General features: G+C 41.0%; 1 protein-coding gene across 5 annotated transcripts in view; it reads left to right on the plus strand.

Annotated features, from left to right (window-relative positions):
- The window catches only part of DOCK4 (dedicator of cytokinesis 4), a 517,521-nt gene that overhangs the window by 231,535 nt on the left and 270,181 nt on the right, over nucleotides 1-15,805 (plus strand). For all 5 annotated transcript variants that reach the window (XM_077265059.1, XM_077265063.1, XM_077265060.1 and 2 more), the window contains exon 14: nucleotides 3,801-3,925. In XM_077265059.1, coding sequence (XP_077121174.1) covers nucleotides 3,801-3,925 — 125 coding nt within the window. The remainder of the gene's footprint in view (nucleotides 1-3,800; nucleotides 3,926-15,805) is intronic.

The following is a 15,805-nucleotide window of genomic DNA, read 5'->3' on the forward strand; positions in this document are numbered from 1 at the left end:
ATGCACTAAATAGGAGACCCCCAGCCGGCCAGTGGTCACTAGAGGGGAGGGGTCCTACGGCCACTCCTACAGGGGTTAAATCCAGGTGTACGGCCGGGAACTTCCTCTTTTCCTCCCGGCGGACACCTGGAAGCTTTTGTCCCACCCTCCCTCCCTTTTAAGGGCTAATGGCGATATAACCTGCGGGATAATGTAAATTTGTAAATTCTATTTCAATATACAAAAAAAAAAAAAAATGTATATACGTATGTTGATATAACTAACCTTAGTAATCTTTATTAAGTCACAGCGGAAGAAGCGGAGGAGGGCAAAGGTCGTAACCGCTCGTTGGGCCAATTCCCCTGTCGATCACGGACAGGAGCTCGGCGCGAGCCGCCCGTTACAATATGTAATTGCCCTTTCTCTGCTTTTTTAATTAATAAACTGTGACCGACCTGTTCAACCCACCTAGGACTGTGTGTGTTTCATTACGGGAGTGATGGGAGGGGAGAAGGCACTGGTTACGACACCCAGGTCTCCACAGTCTGAATGGTCTGTTGTTTGGTTTTTCTTTCCTGCACGTAAGGGCCCATTAGGGCGATTCAGGGAGAGCCTGCGTTGAGCGGGGGCGCCATTGCGCAGGATATAGGGTGCCAACCTCAGCAGCAAAGTGGGGGACAGATAGTTTATAGATTAGGGATACAGTGCACCCTGTATCTTTTTGTCAAACAACTGACATTAGTCCAAGGTCGTATGTGGTGTGAATTTTTATAGAAAGTTATTATATATTAAATGTTAAGTTTTATTGTATATACTATTCTCTAATATATGGTGTTTTTTTGGCGGTGAATTGAAAAATTGTTGCACCTTTATCTTATGATCTGTGATATACGCCGCTATTAACTAGTTAAATGCCGCTGTCAAACGCTGACAGCGGCATTTAACTAGCGCTTCTGGCCATCCGGCCGGAAATGCGTGCAGCGGTGACCCCTGTCACATCATCAGGGGTCAGCAATGCGTCATCATAACAACCAGAGGTCTCCTTGACACCTCTATGGTTGTTGATCCCGGATTGCTATGAAAGCCACCCTGTGGTCAGCGCTCATAGCAAGTCTGTAATTCTACTACATAGGAGCGATCTGAGCTTCGCTCCTATGTAGCAGAGGTGATCGAGTTGTGCCAGCTTCTAGCCTCCCATGGAGGCTATTGAAGCATGGCAATAGAAAAAAATTAAGTTTTAAAAAATAAAAAAAAATAGAAGTTTAAATCACCCCCCTTTCGCCCCATTCAAAATAAAACAATAAAAAAATCAAATATACACATATTTGGTATCGCCGCGTTCAGAATCGCCCGATCTATCAATAAAAAAGGATTAACCTTATCGCTTATCGTCGTAGCGAGAAAAGAATGTGAAACGCCAGAATTACATTTTTTTTTGGTCGCCGGAACAGTGCATTAAAATGCCATAATGGGCAATCAAAAGAACGTATCTGCACCAAAATGGTATCATTAAAAATGTCAGATCGGCACGCAAAAAATAAGCCCTCACCTGACCCCAGATCACGAAAAATTGAGACTCTACGGGTATTGGAAAATGGCGCATTTTTTTTTTTAAGCAAAGTTTGGAATTTTATTTCACCACTTAGATAAAAAATAACCAAGACATGTTTGGTGTCTATGAACTCGTAATGACCTGGAGAATCAAAATGGCTGGTCAGTTTTAGCATTTAGTGAACCTAACAAAAAAGCCAAGCTAAAAGCAAGTGTGGGATTGCACTTTTTTTGCAATTTCACTGCACTTGGAAGTTTTTCCCGTTTTCAAGTACATGACATGCTAAAACCAATGATGTCCTTCAGAAGTACAGGTCGTCCCACAAAAAATAAGCCCTCACATGGCCATATTGACTGAAAAATAAAAAAGTTATGGCTCTGGGAAGGAGGGGAGTGAAAAACGAAAAGGAAAAAATGAAAATACCCCGGGTCCTGAAGGGGTTAAAGATGGAGCAGTACATCTGTGAATTCATTATACCATCAATGAAATGTAGCTCCCCAATACCAGCACCACTCATGCAGCCCCACATGAGGACACTGCCACCACCATGTTTCACTTGTAGGCACCTTCTATTTTTCTTTGCACGCATTACTTTTGCAACTCCATACAGTTTTGAAGCAACCAGTTCGAAAAACATTTATCTTGGTCTCATTACTCTAGTGTATACACTCCCAGTAGTGTTCATATTTTTCATCATCGGCCCTGGCAGATTGTATTGCTTTTTTTGCATGAGTTTTTGGAGAGGTTTCCTTTGTGGATTACCACCCATGCATGCCATCCTCTGCAGTGTACATTATTGTCACGTGGAATCTCCTGGTTTTGCTTTCTACTTCTTTAGCTAACTGCAGTTAAGTTGCATGTCAATTTCTTCAGCCATTCCCATCAGAAGTCTCTGTGATATGTCAGATGTCTCAGTGATATAGTTGTAGTTCATTTTTTTGCATCACTTTTTTTTACAATATTCTGACTGATATGTAAAGCTTTGCTGATCTTCTTGTAGCTTTCACTTTTCTCACATAAAGAAATTATGTTCTTTCCCAGGTTTTTGTGACATTTCTCTTCCATGTGGTGCCATTGCTAACAACATGACATGGGAAGGAGTTTTCTTTAAGCAATCCCGTTTTATAGTGCGCTGTCATCTGAACACTCATTTCGTGAATAAGTAGACTTATCCGTGGTTGAATTCTTGTTAATTAGAATTTAGTGGTCTAAACTTTACTAAGCAACTCCATTGTTTTCTTTTTGTTTTACTTCAGTGCTGGAGTGGTGCTACTAATCTAACTTCCCTGACCCTAGTATTATACTCACCAGCTTCCATCTTCAACTCTTCCTGGTTCCTTTCCTGTCCCATGCTGCCATCTTGTGACCGCAGCTTTTGACTCACTGGAAGTAAGAGGTAACGGTCACAAGGTCTCAATGTAAGTCTATGAGATTCTCGTTCTGACTCTCATAGATTTACTGTATATTAAGTTTTGACTTCCGGATTGTTTGGTAAACACTGAAGCGTTCCAGCAGGTCACATACTGCTGGAGACCAATCGCAGCAGTGCCAATAAAAGATCAAGACGGCAGCTGGTAACTATATAAGACTAGGTTCAAGGAACTTTGATTAGTAGCACCACTCCATTTTTTTTATGGAAATTACCTATTGTATCTTATGGAAATGGTGCATAAAAGCGTCACCATCAAAAGCTCATCGTGGGCTTTCATTTGGGTGTGCTCAGTTTTGCAACATGGTCTTGAATTCATTTGTTAAGGAAATTATTTGTTGGGGGTATGCGAAAAAGCAAATCTTGTTTGCAATGGCCCACATTTCTGGGAGTGTTTTTCAATATGGTATCTAATAGAAAATGTTGATTATGAAAGGAAACAAAGGTTTTTTGACACATCTGATTGGGTGTACTCATTTGTGTTGGTTCACTGTACATAATCACAATAATGTGGTTGCATAGTCGGAGTTACAAGTATATTAAAAAAAAAAAAAAAAAAAAGTGTTTAAATAAGTTGAATATTACAGCTGTTAGCATCCCAGCAATTTATAGTGGCTACTTTAATCAGTTTGTTAAAACAGAAAGATTATGACATTTTGAAAAAAATAATATGTCAAAATAGTATATGTAGTAAATGTTTCCAAAGTATTCAGACCTGTCCTTGACATATTAAGTATAATTTGTAATAATTTTTATGAATTGTGTTTGCAAGCTGATGTATAGAATTCTTATATGAAGCACATTGTATTTATGTATTTGTGCTTCATTATCTTTTTTCAGGTGAAATGAGGAATGACTTGTACATCACTTTAGAAAAAGGAGAATTTGAAAAAGGGGGTAAAAGTGTTGCAAGAAACGTACAAATTACAATGATTATTGTGAACAATGAAGGACAAATTCTTAAGGTAAATGAAGTACATAGAGAAGGTTCCCGTTATGTTTTTGTCTGTGACTTAGGCACTAGTCACACTGTGGTTTGTGCTTGTACAGGACTGAGCTACACCCGTTATGATGAACTTCTTTAACTTTAATGAAGTCTAACGAGGTTTTGTTATTTTTACTGCATTTTTTTCTATTTATATCTGTATAATTGAGGAAATGGCTATTGTACATTATTCATTTAGCTCCTTAACCCCTTCAAGACCTTGCCCTTTTCCGTTTTTGCGTTCTCGTTTTTCGCTCCCCTCCTTCCCAGAGCCATAACTGTTTTATTTTTCCGTCAATATAGCCATGTGAGGGCTTGTTTTTTGCGGGACAAGGTGCACTTTTGAACGACATCATTGGTTTTAGCATGTCGTGCACTAGAAAATGGGAAAAAAATCCAAGTGCGGTGAAATTGCAAAAAAAGTGCAATCCCACACTTGTTTTTTGTTTGGCTTTACTAAATGCTAAAACTGACCTGCCAATATGATTCTCCAGGTCATTACTAGTTCATAGACACCAAACATGTCTAGGTTACGTTTTATCTAAGCGGTAAAAAAAAATTCCAAACTTTGTAAAAAAAAAATTGCGCAATTTTCCGATACCCGTAGCGTCTCCATTTTTCGTGATCTGGGGTTGGGTGAGGGCTTATTTTTTGCGTGCCGAGCTGGCGTTTTTAATAATACCATTTTGGTGCAGATACGTTCTTTTCTTCGCTCGTTATTGCATTTTAATGCAATGTTGCGGCGACCAAAAAAAAATGTAATTCTGGCGTTTCACATTATTTTCTCGCTACGACGTTTAGCGATCAGGTTAATCCTTTTTTTATTGATAGATCGGGCGATTCTGAACGCGGCGATACCAAATATGTGTAGGTTTGATTTTTTTGTTTTATTTTGAATGGGGCGAAAGCGGGGGTGACTTAAACTTTTATAATTTTTTTAATTTTTTTCATATTTTTTTAAACTGTTTTTTTTTTTTTTTTACTTTTGCCATGCTTCAATAGCCTCCATGGAAGGCTCGAAGCTGGCACAACTCGATCGGCGCTACATGGGAGGTTAGAAGCTGGCGCAACTCGATCACCTCTGCTACATAGCAGCAATCATCAGATCGCTGCTATGTAGCTGAATTGCAGGCTTACTATGAGCGCCGATCACAGGGTGGCGCTCACAGCAGGCCGGCATCAGTAACCATAGAGGTCTCAAGGACCTCTATGGTTACTATCCTGATAAATTGCTGAACCCCGATCATGTGACGGGGGTCGGCGATGTGCGCATTTCCGGCCGCGTGGCCGGAAGCGCCAGATAAATGCCGCTGTCAGCATTTGACAGGGGCATTTAACTAGTTAATAGCAGCGGGTGAATCGCGATTTCACCCGCCACTATGGCGGGCACATGTCAGCTGTTCAAAACAGCTGACATATCCCGGCTTTGATGTGGGCTCAACGCCGGAGCCCACATCAAAGCAGGAGACCCCACCTCCGCAGTAATAGTATGGCGGAGGTCGGGAAGGGGTTAATAACCAAAAATGCGGGGTTTTTTACGGCAGTCAGTAAGGGAGTCCTTATTCCTCATTAGCATTTTATGGCAGTCAGAAACAAGGGAATTGTGCCCCCTGATATGCAAAGATGCAGGTGGGTGTAAACTGTATATTCCAACTGATATCCTGCTACAACAGCCATGATCTATATTAGCACTGATTGTGGTTGTTTAACCCTCTAGATGCTGCTGTCAGTTGCGACATTGTTAGCAGATTGAGGGGGCTCACTCTTTCACCACATTGGCACCCCTGGGATGTGAACGCAGTACCAATGGTTTCTTTGGAAACCCTAGCCTATTGGCTTTTGATCTTAGAACTCTTGATTGCCCAGCCTGACATTTTGTCCATAAGTAGTGACTAGCATCACACTTAACTTATCAACTTTGCTACATGGTGAACTTTGGAAAAAGAAAACATTTTCTGTTCATTCTTCCTCCCAAAAACAAAATAAAAGCCATCAGAAAAATGTTATGAACTCTCAATTTGGTTCCAATATAAACTTCAAAGCATTCCACAAGGAAACCAAGCACTCGTACAACTGACCACATTACTCCCTTTACCAGATACTTGTTGCCAGGGGCCCACAGGTGAAGACGTACCTTTGGTGCACATGGGCTCAAGAGGTAAGGGGGCCTACTCCCACCTCCAAAGCAGGTGGAATTGTTCATTATGATTTATTGGACTGCAGGCGCTCATAAACTGTTCTTGCACAGAAGTCCTTTCCTGCCTTTGTCTACCAGTGGAAGTACAATCTGGTCACGGTGTATTCCGCATTAAACTGGTATACATGCAATTTTCATTCTGCATTATCTTTTATGTGCTTATTTTTGTAAAACACCTGTGGGATCAAAATACTCACCAGCACCTGTAGAGATATTCCCTGAGGGATATAATTTTTAAAAAGGTGGAACCTTTGGTATGTTCTTCTCTGTTCCAACAGGAGCACTGAAAATTGCGTCTTCAAACTATTGCAGCCTAATCTGTGCTCCAAAAAAGTTAACATTCCTTCTTTTCTGAGCCCTTCCAAATGCCCAAGCAGTAGCTTCTGACCACAGATGGGGTATCACATAATTTTGGAGAAATTGAATAACAAATTGTTGGATCCGTTATCTTCAATAAACATAAAAAATATGGGCTAAAATAACATTATAATCAATTTTTTTTATTTTCACAAACCAGTGTTTAAGTATTCTGTGAGACATCTGTGTTGTCAAAATTCTCAATAAATACATTATGTGAATTAATTGGGAATATGTAGATTCCAAAATGTGGTCGTTTTTGGTGGGTTTCTGTTTTTCTAGCATTTTGGCTGTCCATAATCCATTACAGTAAAATCTATGTTCCAACAGTCAAATAGCAGTTCTCTTCTGAGCCCAAACAGTGATGTACAATCACATATGAAATATTGTCGCACTCTGGAGAAATTGCATTTTTTTTTGTTTTTATGTTCCAATCTTATAAAATTTTGCAATCACCTATCCAAGTTTTCAAAAATGGTGTCTCTTATGGGGGTTTCGGCTGTGTTGGTACCTCTGGATCTCAGAAAATGCAATATGCATCTGCCGACTATTGTAGTGAAATGTGCTGCTTCAAAAATTAAGTGCTTCTTCCTTGATGACCCCTATCATTCGTGCACCCAAACTGATGTTTTTGACCACATATAGGGTATCATCAAATTCGGAAGAAATTGTGTAACAAATTGTGCTGTACATTTTTTCCTTTTACAAAGTCAAAATTTGGAGCTAACGTAGCATTTTATTGGATTTTTTTTCTACCACTTGTGATAGATAGGCAGGGACCACAGAAAGTTCAACATAAAATGTCTTTATTCCGGAAACTCACATAACAGGAGTGATATCCTCTGGTTCACATTCGGGTCCTCAAAACACCAGTGCGTGTTCCAACCTGTTGCTGTGGGCGATGGCACCTCCATATCTCTTGGGGGCATTATCCGCTTTGAAGTCCCTGGCTCTGTGTTAGCTTCACACAGGCCTGGGTGCACAGAGCCTCCTGCTCTGCAGCTTGCAAAACAAAAACTGACACACCCAAGATAAAACTGAGAGATTAAATGAAATTGTGGACATAGAGCCACTCCCAAAACCGGGAGGGTAGTGAGGAATTCGCCCCACTACCAAACCTTCAAATTCCTCCAAAAATAAAAGTCCATGTCGGGTTTTTTACTAAAATATGACTTGGTCAACTACTTACAGAGTCAAAACAAAAGAAAGTCAAAACCTCACCCTTTTATATATAGATTGAAGGTCTCAGCGGACACAAGGGCGCACGTCCAAAACCAGGGAGCCCATCCCGGACAGTACCAAGACCACAAAAAACAAAAAGACAGCGCCACATTGGATGGTGAAAAAATAGGAGCTTACATTTATTCTGCCTCCTGTAGCTACGTTTCGGTCAACAGACCTTTATCAAGCACAGTATACAGCGTTCTAACCACCATTATATACACATAACCCCACCCACTAATTAGCCTAGCACCAATACGGTGTCAATACAAAAGTGAAAAAAACATTATAACCTTAACACACATACAAAAATATTAAAAAGTCCCATCGCTCTTATGAGTAAATCATATCATTTTAGAGCTACTATCCCTTAAAATGTAAACAAAGCGATACCACCAATCAATAGACAGCATTATAGTCCCCATGGCGATAACCACCCCCACAGTTATGTCCTTTTAGTGCACAAACCAATCATGGTAATAGCTACGCCCCAACCCACAGCACACACCAGTGTGAATGTCCACTCGCAATGTCCAGACCCTATCAATCAAACACTGATAGGCAAGATCGATGTAGCTGTGAATCATAAGTTCCTCCATGTGCGTAGTTGAATCAATCCTCTGGTGCACACACAGCTGGCCAAACTGCGCACGTCCAAGGCAACTCCGGCTTGTGCTTCTCCGGTGAAGGTATTGTGCATGTCATCTGAAGTCCTTCTCAGTCAGCGGTGTCTAAGTAACGAAAGGCACTCGCTGCGTATGTCCCAAACCAAAGGCTCCCTCTGGTCTGCCAAACCGCGCACACCTCCCGGAGTTATAACAGTGAACCCATTTTCTTCACATCACTTTTTCAGCGGTGCAGCTACAGGACCGAGAATGTGCTCAGGGTACATAAATTAAAAATATTATACATATGAAAAATCTTAATTCCCAAAAGGGGAGAACCATATATGCTGCCATAAATGTGGATCAATTGTCAAAACAACCTACATATCCATATACAATTATACTACGTGTAATTTGTATAATCAGTTCGTTCCACACAATAAATGTAAATGCAACATCAGACCCAACTGGAGCATAACAGAGTAAATAATGAATGATCAATAGGTCGAAAAGAGTCTCAAAGAGTCTCATTTGACGTAACATCCCTATACACATCCATTGAACACACCAGGGGGTTGTCTGCTGTCGAGGTGACACTGGCCGGCTCCGACATGGCCCCGGACTGTGCACGGTTCGCCCTGACGCTGTTGGAGTTTGTCCTGGAAAGGAATTTTTTCCTTTTCGGTGACGGTTACTATCTGCATCATCGTGGGACAGCCATTGGGTCCAATGTGGCCCCTACGTACGCAAACATCTATATGGCTGTCCTGGAGGGCGAACATGTGTACAGTTCTAGGTTTTGGGGCCGTGTTAGGTGCTGGCGGCGTTACATCGATGACATCTTCCTGGTGTGGGATGGTGATACATACGTGATATATATGTATATACCTACAAAATATGTTATTGTATTTATTCTGTGATGATTGTCTTTTGTGGTGGAGTGTTGTTTGCAGCAGACCCAACTGGAACGTCGAATTTGTAGAATGCTTATGCCCGTGTCGGATTGTGAATGCTAAGCAGCTTGAGGTTGGGCAGATAACGGGTAAGTGGTCAGTCCATCTCTTTGAGACTCTTTTCGACCTATTGATCATTCATTATTTACTCTGTTATGCTCCAGTTGGGTCTGATGTTGCATTTACATTTACTGTGTGGAACGAACTGATTATACAAATTACACGTAGTATAATTGTATATGGATATGTAGGTTGTTTTGACAATTGATCCACATTTATGGCAGCATATATGGTTCTCCCCTTTTGGGAATTAAGATTTTTCATATGTATAATATTTTTAATTTATGTACCCTGAGCACATTCTCGGTCCTGTAGCTGCACCGCTGAAAAAGTGATGTGAAGAAAATGGGTTCACTGTTATAACTCCGGGGGAGGTGTGCGCGGTTTGGCAGACCAGAGGGAGCCTTTGGATTGGGACATACGCAGCGAGTGCCTTTCGTTACTTAGACACCGCTGACTGAGAAGGACTTCAGATGACATGCACAATACCTTCACCGGAGAAGCGCAAGCCGGAGTTGCCTTGGACGTGCGCAGTTTGGCCAGCTGTGTGTTCACCAGAGGATTGATTCAACTACGCACATGGAGGAACTTATGATTCACATCTACATCGATCTTGCCTATCAGTGTTTGATTGATAGGGTCTGGACATTGCGAGTGGACATTCACACTGGTGTGTGCTGTGGGTTGGGGCGTAGCTATTACCATGATTGGTTTGTGCACTAAAAGGATATAACTGTGGGGGTGATTATCGCCATGGGGACTATAATGCTGTCTATTGATTGGTGGTATCGCTTTGTTTACATTTTAAGGGATAGTAGCTCTAAAATGATATGATTTACTCATAAGAGCGATGGGACTGTTTTTAATATCTTTGTATGTGTGTTAAGGTTATAATGTTTTCTTCACTTTTGTATTGACACTGTATTGGTGCTAGGCTAATTAGTGGGTGGGGTTATGTGTATATAATGGTGGTTAGAAAGCTGTATACTGTGCTTGATAAAGGTCTGTTGACCAAAACGTCGCTACAGGAGGCAGAATAAATGTAAGCTCCTATTTTTTCACCGTCCATTGTGGCGCTGTCTTTTTGTTTTTTGTGGTCTTGGTCAACTACTTTGAAAAATCCACACTTACTTTTACTTTGCCAAATCCACACTTACTTTTACCTTGCCTTGTAATTCACAGACCTTTTGCTGTAAACACAATGCGCTTCAGCGGGTTTAATATGTCTCTACAGCAGGGGTGTCAAACTGCATTCCTCGAGGGCCTCGAACCATGCGTGTTTTCAAGATTTCCTTCTCATTGCACAAGGTGCTGGAATCATTCTGTGCAGGTGATTAAATGATCACCTGTGCAATACAAGGAAATCCTGAAAACATGAGACCTGTTTGCAGCCCTTGAGGAATGCAGTTTGACACCCCTGCTCTACAGACACCGGCCTTCGCATATGATCCCGCTTACTGTCACACACTGTGTGTTAGTTTACGTGAAGCACCTGAAGGGTTAACAAACTCCATGACACAAGATTTGAATACTTAGTTTGAGGGCTGCTGTTTTTAAAATGGTATAAGGGTTTCCGATTTATAGGCTTCTCAATGTCACTTAAAAGATAAATATTTTTTTAGTTTTGTAAATTTCCTTGAAAAATGAAAATTTGCTGCTAAACCTATAAGCTTCTAACATCGTAACAAAAAAATGAAACAAGTTAAAAATCAAAGCAAATACAAATGTAAGAATTACCATTTTTAGTTTACACATCTTCCCAAGAAAATGCAATAAAAAGTTATTAAAATATTGTATTTGACAAATAAAAACGTCAGCTCAACGCACAAAACACAAGCCGTCGTACAACACCATCGACAGTAAGGTGAAAAAGTTCTGGGTCTGCGAAAATAGTGATGGAAAACTTTTTTTTTTTTCTAAAAAAAAATGTTTGAACTGTTATCATGACTTACGGTAAATTAAAAAAAAAAAAAACTATACAAGTTCAGTATCATTGTAATCTAGAGAGCCATGTTGCCAGGTAGTTTTTACTTCACAATGAACACCGTTAATGCAAACAAGCAATGGTGTAATTGCATTTATTTATTTTTCCATTTCTTTTTCAGTGCATTATCTGGGGTCAATCAAAACTACAACTTGTCCCACAAAATGACAAGTCTTAATTTGGCTATGAAAAAAAAAACTAGTAATAGCTTTTGGTAAATGGGAAGAGAAAAAATAATGCTCCAAAAAATTGAAAATTTGTCCTATTTTTAAAACATTGCTCAGGGTTTTTATTCTAGCAATGATTTATATACCGGTGATTGCATTTTACTCTTTTGCTATTTGGATAGATCTAACATTAGTGTTAAATGGTCTTTTACGTGTCACATGAATTTTTCCATTTTAAATAGAACCTGTCACCATGAATATCCAGTCCCATCTGCAGTCCCCATGTTATCGCGCAGGGAGCTGAGCAGATTGATATATAGTTTTATGGGAAAATATTCTGTATAACATGGGTTTTATTCATTTAAACCTCTGCTCTTTCTGGGACTGTTAGTCCAGTGGGCGGTCCTATCAGTGACTGACAGCCTTCCATTATTAAGTGACAGCTGTCAGTCAATGATAGCATCCCCCGTCGGACTAAAAGTCCCATTAACCGCAGAGGTTTAAATTAATAAAACTCATGTTATGCAGAATATTTTCCCACAAAACTATCTGCTCAGCTCCCTGCGCTATAACAAGGGGCCTGTTGATTGGACGGCATTTTCTTGTGAATATTGTGTCCTAGTGTTGATGTAGGATTTGTAGATGTAGTCGCATTTTATTATCCTTTCCCTAACTGGTTACATGTCTGGTTTCATATCATGTAGCTCGCCCCGACATCCTTCTTCATTAATAATAATAATAATAATAATAATAATAATAATAAGCATTTTATAAATGAACTAGATGGTGGCCCGATTCTAACGCATCGGGTATTCTAGAATATGCATGTCCACGTAGTATATTGCCCAGCCACGTAGTATATTGCCCAGCCACGTAGTATATTGCCCAGCCACGTAGTATATTGCCCAGCCACGTAGTATATTGCCCAGCCACGTAGTATATTGCCCAGCCACGTAGTATATTGCCCAGCCACGTAGTATATTGCCCAGCCACGTAGTATATTGCCCAGCCACGTAGTATATTGTCCAGGCACGTAGTATATTGCCAAGTCACGTAGTATATTGCCCAGCGACGTAGTATATTGCCCAGCAATGTAGTATATTGCTCAGCGCTGTAGTATATTGCCCAATTACGTAGTATATTGCTCAGCGACGTAGTATATTGCCCAGTTACGTAGTATATTGCCCAGTGACGTAGTATACAGCACAGAGCCACGTAGTATATTGCACAGCGAAGTAGTATACAGCACAGAGCCACGTAGTATATTGGCCAGTCACGTAGTATATTGCCCAGCCACGTTTGTCACAGGATAAAAAATAAAAAATAAACATATACTCACCTTTCCGAGGGCCCCTTGTAGTCCACGGCAGCTTCCGATCCCAGGGTTGGTCTGAGCGCAGGACCTGTGATGACGTCGCGGTCACATGACCGTGTAGCGGTCACATGACCGTGTAGCGGTCACATGACCAAGATGTCACGTCAGGTCCTTTCTGCGCAGGCGCGCAGGACTTGTGATGACGTCGCGGTCACATGACCGTGATGTCATGGCAGGTCCTTCTGCCATACCATCTTTGCCACCGCAACCTGCAACGGAAGATGTCGGGCGGCGCGAGCGGCTCAGCGGACTACAGAGGGTGAGTATAGCAGGGTTTTTTTTTTAATTTATTATTTTTAACATTACATTTTGTACTATTGATGCCGCATAGGCAGCGTCAATAGTACAAAGTTGGGGACACACAGGGTTAATAGCGGCGGTAACGGAGTGCGTTACCCGCGGCATAACGCGGTCCGTTACCGCCGGCATTAACCCTGTGTGAGCGGTGACCGGAGGGGTGTATGCGGGCGCCGGGCAGTGAGTGCGGGGAGTAAGGAGCGGCCATTTTTTTCCGGACTGTGCGCATCGCTGATTGGTCGCGGCAGCCATGACAGGCAGCTGGCGAGACCAATCAGCGAACGAATAACCACGACAGACAGAAGGACAGACAGACGGAAGTCCCCTTAGACAATTATATAGTAGATTCCAGATGGGGAAAATGAAAAGAACAGCACTTTCCCTTTAAACTGTTAAATTGCTAATTATTTCCAGTTAATCGTTTAAGTCTTCAGTTCCAAACAATGAAGCCATGTGGCTTGTATTATGAGGACTAATTTAATTAACAATAAAAGGGGAAAATTACAAGTGATGAAAACATTGAAGGTTTACCAATTTGTTGCATTGGAAGCTTCTTCTTTTCCCTTGACACAGTCGATGCACGATGCATAACCCCAATTTATTCTATTTCACAAAAAGATTCCCATTATTGGCATTCTAATTAGACTAATTTACATACTGAATAGCTGACAAGAATGCTAAACATCCCAGCAAACAAAATGTTAACATTAAATTATGCAAATTAAGTTCTTATGCACATAGAAATATTGTTCAATGAGCCTGTACAATGAGTCTGTACATCAGCTCGCGGAGTCCCTATGGGTGCAGCAAGTTACATCTATGAAATGTTGTCATTCCCATTGAGAGGGAAATGCAATTCTTTCTCAATACTATATTGATATCCGTATAAAAAATCTTCTTAATGAAATGTTTTGATAATAAAGAAACATTCATATGGCTCTAGTAATACATATGCAGTGGGGAAAATAAGGATTTGATACCCTGCTGAATTTGCAAGTTTTCCCACCTACAAAGAATGGAGAGAGAGGTCTGTAATTTTTATCGTAGGTACAGTTCAACTGAGAGAGACCGAATTTAAAAATAATAAACAGAAAATCAAATTGTATGATTTTTAAATAATTAAATTGCATTTTATTGTATGAAAGAAGTATTTGATCACCTACCAACCAGGAAGAATTCTGGCTCTCACAGACCTACTTTTCTTTAAGAAGCCCTCCTACTCTTCACTCGTTATCTGTATTAATTGCATCTGTATGAACTCGGTACCCTCATTACCTGTCCACACACTCAATCACACTCCAACCTCTCCACCATGGCCCAAGACCAAAGAGCTGTCTAAGGATATCGGGGATAAAATTCTAGACCTGCACAAAGATAAGATGAGCTGCAGAACAATATGCAAGCATCTTGGTGAGAAGGCAACAACTGTTGGGACAATTATTAAAAAATGGAAGAAATACAAAATTCCTCAGTCTGGAATTTCATGCAAGATCTCGCCTCGTGAGGTAAGGGCGATTATGAGAAAGTTCAGGAGTCACTCAGTTCAGGAGTCAGCCCAGAACTACATAGGAGGACCTGGTCAATTACCTGAAGAGAGCTAGGACCACAGTCTCAAAATTACCATTAGTCAAGCAAATAAGGCAGCACACTGCAGCGCCAAAACATGCAAACATGAAACACGAAAATTTAACTGCATTACTGCACTAGAAATATGAAAAATGAGAGCGTTTAGCGCATAAAAAAGGCCAATTTTATGTGTACCTGGTAGCCACTTTACGGCATCTCTCCTATACCACTCCTATACTGACTGTGACGGTCAGTTTTTGGAAATGTATTATTTAGCCTTCTGACCGAGCACTCCGCCTCCTAGTCACAGGTGTTTTGATTGCAACAGGTCCAGTACCCCTCCACAGAGAGCGAGAATGTTAGTCTCATAAGAGGTTTTCACAGGTACCCATTCACATGGAGACGTTTATTCTCAGTGAGGAAGGAAAGCATAGGACCTGGTATAGGAGAGATGCCGTAAAGTGGCTACCAGGTACACATAAAATTGGCCTTTTTTATGCGCTAAACGCTCTCATTTTTCATATTTCGAGTGCAGTAATGCAGTTAAATTTTCGTGTTTCATGTTTGCATGTTTTGGCGCTACAGTGTGCTGCCTTATTTGCTTGACTGTATAGGAGTTGGTGACTCTAAGGTTCAGCACCTGTTCACACTTAGTCTATGTTTGTATGTGACGGTCAGTTTTTTGAAAATTACCATTAGTAACACGCTATGCTGTCATGGATTAAAATCTTGCAGGGCACGCAAGGTCCGCCTGCTCACGCCAGCACATGTCCAGGAGCGTTTGCAGTTCAACAAAGATCATCAGGATGCTCCAGATGAGGCATGGGAGAAGGTCAGATGAGACCAAAATAGAACTTTTTGGTATCAACTTCACTCTTCATGTTTTGAGGAAGAAGAAGGATGAGTACAACCCCAAGAACACCGTCACAACCGTGAAGCATGGCGCGAGAAACCTCATACTTTGGGGGTGCTTTTCTGCAAAGGGGACAAGATTGCTTCACTGTATTGAAGGGAGGATGGATGGGTCATGTATCAAGAGATTTTGGCCAGCAGCCTCCTTCCCTCAGTAACAGCATTG

This window comes from Ranitomeya variabilis, chromosome 5 (assembly GCF_051348905.1).
Source record: "Ranitomeya variabilis isolate aRanVar5 chromosome 5, aRanVar5.hap1, whole genome shotgun sequence".
In the NCBI taxonomy this organism is placed as follows: Eukaryota; Metazoa; Chordata; class Amphibia; order Anura; family Dendrobatidae; genus Ranitomeya; species Ranitomeya variabilis.